Genomic DNA, 11548 nt, shown 5'->3' with positions numbered 1-11548 from the left:
AATTCAAATTGGTAATACTGAAATAACGTATATTTGAATGGCTTTACTATGTAAAAAATCACTTTAAGAAACATTTTCTCTTTTTTTTTTCTTACATTTGGGCTAGATGAAGACAGCATTGGTGGTATTCTCAGTTTACTTGTGAGATTGGATTTCCTGTGGATTGCCTAGCCATGTGGCTGTTAGGAATTGAAACTGAGAGAAGGCAGGTCTTTGATTCACGGTCCAGTGACTCTCCACTCCTTGGTTAACTGAAGTTCACTCTGATTATTCCTTATCGATGCTTTAAAAAAACATTTTTAGCACTCCAATTCAAATTTTATTTATGGATTGTTTTTTAAGCAAGGTACTCAAAGCTTTCATATTCTCAAATCTAAGCTACTTGAAGTCTAGGATTTATCTTCCAGAACCTTTCAAAGCCTTTAGCACGGTGCCTCACAAACAGAAGACATTTAATAAAGGCTTGTGAAACCTTTAATAACGAGGCTAGAGCAATTTAAAGATTTTTTTTTATTCATTGTTCATTTAACAAATATTTGATCCATCCTGTGCTTAAAGTCTTTCAAACTGTAAAATAGTCTTTTTCCTCTTGATTTAACTCTAATCTTAACAGTATCAAATTCATTCATATAGTCAGCTTGAGCTCTTCCTAGATCCTCTAGGGAGAGTTCAGAAAAGAGAGGAATATTTTAAAAATTTTTGTTGATTGACCTGTAGTTTCACTGGTTGTACTAAAATTGTTTAGAATTGTAGCATTTTAGAACTGGAAACAAACACCAAAATGACCGGAGAGGTCGTTTAGTCTCATCTCCCTCCAAATTTTCTGTAGACATTTCTAACAAATATTTATCCAGTCTCTTCATCACTTTATGATTGAGAAGAGTTCACCAGTTTTAAAAATATATCATTTCGGTTACATGTAGTTCTGATGTTCTTTTCTTTTGCAATGAGCCTAAATTTGCCTCCTAATTTTTGTCCAGGAGTCTTTATGTTGTTTCTAGAGCAATGTTGTCCAATAGAAATACGTCAGTTCCAGGGCCGGCCCGGTGGCGCACTCGGTAGAGTGCGGCACTTGGGAGTGCGGTGGCGCTCCCGCCGAGGGTTCGGATCCCACATAGAGACCGGTCCGCTCACTGGTTGAGGCCGTGCGGGCGCGACACCGAGGGTTGTGATCCCGTTGCCGGTTGCGGTGCGGGCGCGACACTGAGGGTTGCGATCCCGTTACCGGTCAGGCCGTGCGGGCGCGACACCGAGGGTTGCGATCCCGTTGCCGGTCGCGGTGCGGGCGCGACACTGAGGGTTGCGATCCCGTTACCGGTCACGAAAAAAAAAATACGTCAGTTCCAAGTGTGAGCGAGCAACACATGTAATTTAAAATTTTATAGTAGCCATATTTAAAAAAAAGTAAAAACCGGTGAAATTAATTTTAACATTTTATTTAACCCAGTATATCTAAAATGTTATGACCTCAAAATATAATTAATGTAAAATATCTCATTAGTAACAAAAATTTTTTCTTTGTACTCTTTGAAATCTGATGTGTATTTTACACTTAAGTACATTTTAATTCTAACTAGCCACATTTCAGATGCTCAGTAGGATAGGCACATGTGGCTAGTGGCTACCATATTGCATAGAACAGTTGTAGAGCATTAGAGAATAATTATTCTTTTTTCTCTACTAGTGCCTGAGACAGTACTTGGCACATAATCACTGATGAAATACTGAGTAAATGAATAGGTGAATAAATACAAGTGCTAGAGAATTAATAAAAGTCAATTTTGCTTGGAAAGCATTTATCAGATCTATGGATTTGGCATACAGCTTTGAGTGACTTGAATATGCATTAAAGATACTTATTTTTTTCTTTGCAGCATTATGGATCCAAGCCTTTTGAGAGAACGGGAGCTGTTTAAAAAAAGAGCTCTTTCTACTCCTGTGGTGGAAAAACGTTCAGTATCTTCTGAGTCAGCGTTGTCATCTTCGAAAAAAAAGAAAGCAAAGGTAGAACATGGAGCATCATCAAGCTCTAAACAAAATTCTGGTTAGTAAAATTGTTTAGGACTGTTTGGTTTTTATTTTTCAGGGAACCATTTAGTCATGGCAAGTTTTTAGTTCAACATTCACGTTGATCGTTAGGCACTTTGTTAAATACAGGGATGGGATGATGGGAGAATTTAAGCTCTTAAGTCTTGTGTTGTAGTTAAAATTTAAGTTATTATCTCTTAAAAAAATAACTTCATTGAGCTTCAATTTATATACCATATAGATAACTTATTTTAAGTGTACAATTTGAAGATTTTTAATAAATTCACAGAGTTGTTCAACAACTCCAATTTCAAAACATTTCCAACATCTTCAAAGATCCCATGTGTCCATTTGTAGTGACTGTTCCCACTACAGTCTCAGAAAACCAATAATCTACTTTTTATGTCTGTGTATTTGCCTTTTCTGGGCATTTCATAAAATGGAATTGTATAATAAGTGGTCTTTTGTGTGTGGCTTTTTTCAATTAGCATATTTTTGAGTTTCATCCCTGTTGTAGTATGTATCAGTACTACACATTATTCCATTTTATTGCTGAAGAGTTTTCCTTTGTATGGATATACCACAATTTGTTTATCCATTCAGTGGTTTATGGTCTTTTGGATTATTTCCACTTTTTGGCTATTTCAAATAGTGATGCTGTGAGCATTCATGTACAAGTCTTTGTATGGACATATTTTTATTTCTCTTGGGTAGAGACCTTTGAGTGGAATTTCTGAGTAATATGGTAAATTGATAGTGTAACTTTTTAAGAAACTACCAAAATGTTTGTACCATTTTACATTTTGACCTGCAGTGTGTGAAGGTTTCAATTTTTTCTCATCCTTGACAGCACTTGTTATTCCTTGTCTTTTTGATCATGCCAGTGGGATTGTTGTGGTCTTAATATGTATTTCCTTAATGACTAATGATGTTGTACATGTTTCATGTGCTTATGGACCATTCAGGTATCTTCCTTGGTGAAATTTTCAAATTTTTTTGCTTATTTTTAAAAATGGGGTTGTTTGTCTCCTTCCTATTGATTTGTAAGAGTTCTTTAGATATTCTGGATACAATTCCTTGATCTGATATGTATTTGCAAACATTTTCTCCAAGCTTGTGCTTGTTTTTTATTTTCTTAATGGTGTCTTTATTTTTTTTTTCCCCCCTTTTTGTCTTTTTTCGTGACTGGTAACGGGATCGCAACCCTCGGTGTCGCGCCCGTACCACGACTGGCAATGGGATCGCAACCCTCGGTGTCGCGCCCGCACCGCGCTCAGCCAGTGAGCGGACTGGTCTCTATATGGGATCCGAACCCTCGGCAGGAGCGCCGCTGCGCTCTCAAGCGCCGCACTCTACCGAGCGCGCCACCGGGCCGGCCCTTTAATGGTGTCTTTTGATGACCCCAAATTTTTAATTTTGATGAAGTCCAATTTATCAATTTTTTCCTTTTATTACTGTGTTCTTGGTGTCATATCTAAGAAATCTTTGCTTGACTCAAGGTCATGAAAATTTATTTCTGTGTTTTCTTCTAAGTTTTATAGTTTTAGCTCTTACATTTAGGTCTGTGATATGTTTGAGATGATTTTTGTGTGTGGTTTGTCTTTTTGCATGTGGTTATTCAGTTGTCCCAGCATCATTTCTCGAAGAGAGTATCTTTTCCCCCATTGAATTGCATTGGCACCCTTGTTGGATATCAAATGACTGTAAGTGTAAGAGTTTATTTCTGGAGTCTCCTTATGTTAGTACCACACACTCTTGATTTTGTAGCATTGTAGTTAAGTTTTGAGATTGAAAGGTGTAAGTCCTTCAACTTTGTTCTTTTTTTCCCAAGAAAGTTTTGGTTTTTCTGGGTCCTTTGCATTTCCATAAATTTTACAATCAGGGGAACTGATCTTTGCTTTGTTCCTGATTTTAGGGGGAAAGAGTTCAGTTTTTCACCATTATTTATGTCGTTACTGCAGGTTTTTGTAGCTGCCCTTTATGAGGTTGAAGAAGTTCTCTTCTATTTCTAGTTTGTTGATAGTTTTTAATCATAAATGGGTATTAGATATTGTGGAATGCTTTTTCTGTATCTAATGAGATGATCATGTTGTTCCTGTCCTTTTCAAGGTGAGCATCCCTAATTTGAAAATCCAACATCTGAAATGTTCTAAAGTCTGAAAAGTTTTGAGCACTGATGTGACATTCAAAGGAAATGCTCATTGGAATGTTTCAGGTTTTGGATTAGGGATGCTCGACTAGTATGTATTCTGCAAATATTCCAAAATCCGAAAAAATCTGAAGTTCGAAACACTTCAGGTCTGAAGCATTTTGGGCAAGAGATACTCAATCTGTACTCTGTTAATATGATATATTGACATTAATTGCTTTTTCAGGTATTCAACCAACCTTGCATTACTGGAATAAATCCTACTTGGTCATGGTGTATAATCATTTCTATTTGTTGCAGTATTCAGTTTGTTGGTATTTTGTCCAGGATTTTTGCATCCCTACTCATAAGGGACATGGACCATAGTTTTGTTTTCTTGTGATGCTTATCGGTGTAATTATGGCTTCCTAAAATGATTTGTGAAGTGTTCCTTTTTCCTGTGTTTTTTTAAAGAGTTTGTGAAGATTTGTTATTATTTCTTTAAATGTTTGATAGAATTCACCAGTGAAGCCATTTGGGACTGAGCTTTCCTTTGTGGAAAGCTCTTTGTAGGAATTTCTTGTTATTGGTCTATCAGATTTTCTGTTTCTTCTTGAGTTAATTTTGGTACTTTGCGTCTTTTTAGGAGTTTATCCAGGTCAATATTTGCATTACCTAAGTTTTTCAAAGTATTTTTTTATAATCCTTTTGATCTGTAAGATCAGTAGTGATACCCTGTCTTTCATTTCTGATTTTAGGAATTTGTGTTTTTTCTTTTTTCCTTGGTGTCAGTCTAGCTAAAGGTGTGTCAATTTTGTTGATCTTTTCAAAGGTCTAACTTTTGGTTTCATTGGTTTTTCTGTTTTTTTTTTTTTAATTTCATTTATTTCTACTTCAGTATTTATTATTTTCTTCCTTCTGCTTGCTTTGGGTTTAGTTTACTCTTAGACTAATATCTTTTAAACAATAAGGTTAATGTAACTTAATTTGCCACCCAAATTATTTAGCTACTACAAAAGGTAGCAATAATAATCTTTATTGATGTTATCTTGTTAAATGTCCTTCAAGCTATTTTAATAACTGATGTTAAAGCAGAGCTGATTTCTTTTTGTGTGTGTGTGTGTGATTCATTCCTATATTTCCTTCACATCCCTGCCCAATCAGCACAAATTAATGGTGTGACAAAGTGACATTGATGTCACCTTATTGATGTTGCCTTCCTTGACTTTTTTCCCATAAAATAAGAGTAATTTTACCCCCTTCCCCAACACACATTCACAGGCACTTTCCATCTCACCCAGTCCCCCTACCCTGCCTTATTTTTATCTTTAGCTTTAACCACTACCTGATGCACCATACATTTATGTGTAAGGGACTTTATTTGCTTCTCTACTGTGTCCCTGTGGCATAGAACAGTTGATCAAGATGGAATGAATCAATAGACTTTGGTCCAGAAGGCAGGCATTGTTTCTTCCAGTATAAGCCAGTATAACCCCTTGCATGTCACTTAATCCCTCAGTTTACAAACATTTCTTTGTAAAAAGGGGAAAAAAAGACATGCCGTAGAGATCAAATCAAATAGTAAATACAAAACAAAAACAAGAAACTTTTGAAAAAGTAGTAGAAACCTCGGTTTTGCTTAATTGTTGCAGCCTCATCTATTTTAGGAAAATTGTAAGTAATCTTCAGATTGTAGAACTTTGACTTATTCAAAGTTCTAAATAACCAAGTAGTTTCCTCTTTATGTTTAAGAGCTAGTTCTTTTTTTTACCAAAATAGGGCTATCATTGGTGTAAGCATGTAATTAGGTTTATCTCTCATTCCAATTAAATTTCTGTTGAATTAACTCATAGTAAAAAATTTTAAAAACTATTATAAATATTAACACAGAGCCACTCTTAGGCCTACTCCCTTCGACTTGCTTAAGGATGTCTTTTTTTTTGTAGTTTTGGCTACAAGTAATGGGTAGGGAATTTCATCTTCTGCACAGACAGTGGATCCTATTCAACAGCAGGAAGAGCCTGTGTAGAGCTTTGCTTCATTTGGTTGGCCAGGGTTATTCGTAAGAACAGCCAGGATAGGATAGCTGTTTTGTGGTAATAATCCCCAAATCTCAGTGTTTTAAAACGACAAAAACTGTTTCTCTTTTGTACCACGTGTTATCATGGTTTGGCAGGTGTCTCAGCTTGTTAATCACTCAAGGACCCAGGCTGACAGAGTAGTTGATATCTCAAATGTTCCTGGTTTCTGTGCTAGAGGGAAAGAGAACTCTGGAAGATCTTGTAGATCTTAAATTCTCTGGCCTGGAGGTGATACACATCACTTCCTCTCACAACTTATTGTCAAGAGCTAGTCTCAAGGCTGTACCCAACCTTTCCTCGTGCTTAGAATGAGAAGAGTTGGAAGTATTGGGTATAAACACAGAAAGCTACCACACCACCCTAGTTCAGGTCACTATCATTGGGTTGTCAGATTAGCTGCTTACTAGGTCTCCTGGTTTAGCTTCTTCTGTCTTGTTGATTCTTCATACATCACTTAGTGATTTTTCTAATTTGATCATGCTACTCTCTGCTTAAGCTGATCCTCATTGTTTTTCAGATAAAGTCCATCTTTTATATTGCAGCCCTACCTCATCTGGCCTTTATGTATCTCTTATGCTTTGTATTTCACTATTCTACTCTGTCCTACTGATACTGGACTTGTAGCTCTTCTAACATGTTTTACTCTCTTTTGCTTTCTGGCTTTTGCTCATATTATTTCCTGTTCCTGGAACACTCTTTCTTGTCTTCGTCTCTCTTTACTTTGGCTAACACCTATTCTTTTAAGTTTTAGTTTAAAAGTCTGATTACTCCCATTCGCCAGTCTGAATTCAGTGCTTAACTTTTGAGTTCCCAAAGCACTTACTTTTTCTGACAAAGCTTCTATTCTGCAGTGCTGTAATTGCATAATTACTTGTATGCCATTTGTACCCTCATTATCTCACACATAGTAAACACATCGTAAATATTTGTTGAACGGCTAAAGAAATTACGGAATAGGGTGGAGAAAAAAGTTGATAGTGTACATTATCAGAAAATCTAGTAATTAAAGGATCTGTGCTTCCCACCTATGGCAAGGACTCCAAAGTTTACTGTTCATGAAAATGTGGTTTTAACAGTGCTCAGAATAGCTCCTGGTTACCAGAATATTTTGTATAGGTAAGTTTCACAAGTCTTTGAAAGTTGGTTACATTATTTAAGTTTGTTTCTAAAGTTGGAAGAAATGTAAAAAATAAATGATTTGTGAAAAGGTGATTTTAGACTGGCAATTAGGGTTTTAAATTGAAAATAATAGATTTCTGCTTCCCTTTCTTTCTTTTTTTTTGTCATTTTTTGTGACTGGTAAGGGGATCGCAACCCTTGGCTTGGTGTCACCCACACCACGCTCAGCCAGTGAGCGCACCGGCCGTCCCTATATAGGATCCGAACCCGCCGCGGGAGTGCCGCTGCGCTCGCAAGCGCTGCACTCTCCCGAGTATGCCACGGGGGCTGGCCCTATTTTAACTAATTTAATCCTCCTAACAGTCCTTAGGTGCTGTTATTGTTCTCATGTTATGGTTGAGCGAACCAAGACCCAGAGAGGTCCATCAATGTACACGAGGCGAGTGGGTGGCGTGGGGGGATATGACCTGGCCACATCTCCACGCGGGAGTGCCGCTGCACTCCCAGCGCTGCACTCTCCCGAGTGCGCCACGGGGTTGGCCCCTGCTTCCCTTTCTTCACCACAGTTGTTTATTGTACACATGAAAAATTCTATCAGTAATGGAAATAAAAAAGATCTTTACAATCCCTCATACTCTTTTTTTTCTCATCACATCCCTCATATGAGCTATTCTAATTTTTCCATATTTGTTTTCAGGCTTTACTCATATGTGTATAAACATAACATCATCTATAATTGTATTAAAAATTTTATATTCTGAATTTATTTTTCACTTCACATATCAAGTGTTTTTCTATTTTGCTGTAATTTCTAGTGGCCTTTTAATAGTCCATGAAATTGATGTGCCACATTTAGTTAAAGGCTTAGTTATTTCAAATTTTTTTTTATTTTGAGTAATGCTATCTTAAACATCTTTGTACCTTGAGCTTTTTTCTTTTGAACTAATTCCTGAGGATGAATTTTCAGGAATAGCATTTCCGGCTTAAGGGTAGTGTAAATGGTTAAGAGCATGGTTTGTTTTGCTCATGGGCAAGAGCAAAACAGTATTAAGGCCATAAAAATATAATATCTGTACAGCCCTTGTAATTCTAAGAAATAAAACTGCTGTATTTCTAAACAGGTATGGGTGGTCCTATCCTTTGAGTTTTTTTGCAGTTCTTTCTGCATTGGGTATCTTAGCCCTTGAAAGTGTGAATATGAGAGGTAAAATGAAAGAACAAACTCAAGAAATACAATTTAGGGGGCATGAAAGTGAGTTTTAGTTTGAAAATAGCCTGGGTCCTTCCCAGACTATGTGTTTCTTACTAAACTGTCAGTTTTACAAGAATTTTATGCAGATATACTTGTGGTCATTTTGAGTGTTTTGAGACTTTTTCATACTAATCCTGCATAAAACTCCAGTCATTAAATATACATATGTATATATATGTGCACACACATAAATATTTAAGTTGTCTTCAATACATTAGAAAATACTGCTTTTTTAGTAAATAGGGACTTTATGTATATGGAACTATTTTACTTTGGATTTAGAAACACATTTTAAGTAGCATTTTTGTTATCAAAACACTTTTTTAGTCTACATGAATTGTTTAGGTATAAATCATTTCAGCATCGTTAGCCATGCTTATGTTTTCCAGTTTACCTTTTGCTGTTCCATATTGAATTCTAGGAATCTTTTATCCAGTTTGAAGTGTTGTATTAAATAGATTGGTAAATTCACATTTATGAAGTTTTACTATATATTTAATGAAAGGGATACACACACAAAAAGTGCATATTTAACTTGTTTTCCCTTCTATTACAAATCTTTTAACCATTCACTCATAATCAGTTTCATAAGAATGGTTGGCCTCAGAAAATTTTCTTTTTTTCTCAGAAGAGGTTGAAGGCTGCTTTCAGAGATTTTGTTCGTCTTCTGTAGAGTGCTAGACCAGTTCAATTTCACGTTTTCTGATGTTGTTCATCATACTTCTAAGAGGGTTAGGTTCACTTTTCAAATCTTTCACAGTTTTGTTTTTTACACAGCAGCAGCAGTCAAGCACTTCATAAAGAAAAGCCAGTACCACTAAAGATACCACTGTAAATATAAACAAAAGCAGGATGACAAAGCAGGCAGTGTTCCAGTTATCATGGAAAGGGTAAATTTTTTGAACTTGAAAGCCAAGGTACTGATAAACAGAGGTAGTGGTTTCGTTCCAGTGGCTGGAAGCCATTCTTAGAGATTCCACTTCTTGTATTGCTCTTTTGAATCTATAAAAAGGTAAAAAATGAATATATGTAACCAAACTACAGATTTTTCCATTCAAGTCTCTGTACCAAGATTTCTAAGTAGATTTATATAGGCAACATATATCTTCCTTTTCTTGTCTGACAGAATTAATGCCTGAATGGTATTTTTGATTTTTGTTTTTTTTTTTTTGTGCCTGGCCAGTTAGGGCGATTTTTTTGTGTATCTATGGCAATGTATTCTGTAAACCGTACTTTATTCGTTTTTAATATATATCACTTGTTAGATTTATATACAAGGGCTAGCCAGTTAGCTCAGTAGGTTAGAGTGTGATGCTGATAATACCAAGGTCCAGGGTTTGATCCCTGTACCTGACAAGCTGCCTTAAAAAAAAATAAAATAAAATAAGGATTCATATACAGAAATTAACTGCTAATGGAAGGGGGAAAAGGCAGCTGAATTGGTTTAAAACTTGACTAAAGCAATGGTCAGTAAGCTGTTGTCTACAAAAGATCTTGGTGTTATAAGGTTGTTCTTTAAATTACCCATGGAAAAGCTTTTGTCATTACTTGCATGGATTCTTCTCACCTTGGTTTAGTGTATTTCTGTCTCCTACTTCCGCTCCTTTAAACTTTGATGATAGGTGATCTGAATCAGGAAATAGAGGCTGAGTGAAAAATAGTAGAGAAAGAAAAGCCAAATAATGACAGTTTTCAGAATAAGGATAATACAATTTTAGTGTAAGGTTGCCTGTGAAGAGACCTTAATCTTAGGATTGTTTGTTATGTAGATGGTAGTCTTCAATATTTCATATACCTGAATGGCCCATGGACACTAATATTTTAAAAAACAGAAAAATTCAGTCCTGCCCAAAGTATCAATTATTAAATTATTTCATTTCACAGAATAAGTTAGTGAGTTAAAGTTTCAGTGTTCTTGTATTAAGTTTTACTCTTGCTTGGGGTTGATAAAATGTTTTCTAAAAGTTTTTTTTTTTCCTTAGATCAAGTTTGCTTGGCAAATCACTTTCACCTCTCTGGCTGGACTTATTTCCTTTCTTCCTTCTTGCATTTTGAAGGTGAAATCAGTGATCTGAGGCCATAAATAAAGGTTTAAATGCATGTTTCTTTTTGGATTTAAGAAACCTTCAGTTTCATGATACTTGGTAGCTGTTCATCTTGAAATGAGGGACAACAGACTAATGGGCAGTAATTGAATCAGTTGCTTCTCTTAATTCAGGGACATATAACAATACATTGTCTGGAACATGGTATATAATCTCACATTACATTACAAGTATTCTCAAACTATTATCTGTAGACCCAGCCTTTCAAAATTACCCTTTTATAATTCTTATAGAAAGCAGTGTTGCTACCTTGTGCAACTCCAGGGAGCACCATTCATAATGTGCTGTAGGTGCCTTCATGTAGAATATGATGTAAGAGTTGCCCCTTGGAGTTATGTAATGTAGATGTCTTGATAGGCTACCTATCCAGCCTCTGCATTGTTGTTGCCTCTGGTACAAATCACCATGCACTCAGATATTCAAGTATCTTACAGAAACTTATTCAAATGGAGACAAAAGTTAGGTCCTTTTTGACCCAAACACCCTAATAGAGTAGTGGTGCACGCACACACATGCTCACCCCTTCACCCTCAGATGCCTTAAAGATATTCAGCTTTTGGAGCTCCTTTAAGATTTTTGGTACCACTAAGATGTGTATATTTCCAGGAGGGGTAACAAACATTGTTACAGTTATTTTTAGTTCCGTGTAAATGAATTTCAGGTCCTTTTAGAAAAGCTGAGCTAATGGAGAAGGAGCAGAAGAAGGGGTAGGATGTTGCAGAAATAGAGGGCAGTGCCACTTGGGGGAGGGTAGGTAAGGAGCAAGAAGAATCCCTCGAGGGGCTACCTAATAACTTTACCTGGGCTAATCTTGAACTTCCCCAGCATTTATGGA

At 36.2% G+C, this 11548-nt stretch overlaps 2 protein-coding genes across 2 annotated transcripts in view; one reads left to right on the top strand and one right to left on the bottom strand.

The window, feature by feature from the left end:
- GTF2E2 (general transcription factor IIE, polypeptide 2, beta 34kDa) overlaps positions 1 to 11548 on the top strand; it is a 76141-nt gene that overhangs the window by 5908 nt on the left and 58685 nt on the right. The window contains exon 2 of the mRNA XM_008573584.1: positions 1875 to 2044. Coding sequence (XP_008571806.1) covers positions 1879 to 2044 — 166 coding nt within the window. The 5' untranslated portion in view covers positions 1875 to 1878. The remainder of the gene's footprint in view (positions 1 to 1874; positions 2045 to 11548) is intronic.
- On the bottom strand, positions 9086 to 10236 carry SMIM18 (small integral membrane protein 18). The gene is made up of 2 exons (XM_008573583.1): positions 10176 to 10236; positions 9086 to 9610 (listed from the first exon to the last, which is right to left on the bottom strand). The coding sequence occupies exon 2, from the start codon at positions 9571 to 9573 to the stop codon at positions 9286 to 9288; it is 288 nt and encodes a 95-aa protein (XP_008571805.1). The 5' UTR covers positions 9574 to 9610; positions 10176 to 10236; the 3' UTR covers positions 9086 to 9285.

The sequence above is a fragment of the Galeopterus variegatus genome, unplaced genomic scaffold (assembly GCF_000696425.1).
Source record: "Galeopterus variegatus unplaced genomic scaffold, G_variegatus-3.0.2 Scaffold936, whole genome shotgun sequence".
NCBI lineage: Eukaryota > Metazoa > Chordata > Mammalia > Dermoptera > Cynocephalidae > Galeopterus > Galeopterus variegatus.
This window is presented reverse-complemented; position numbering and strand designations above follow the sequence as displayed.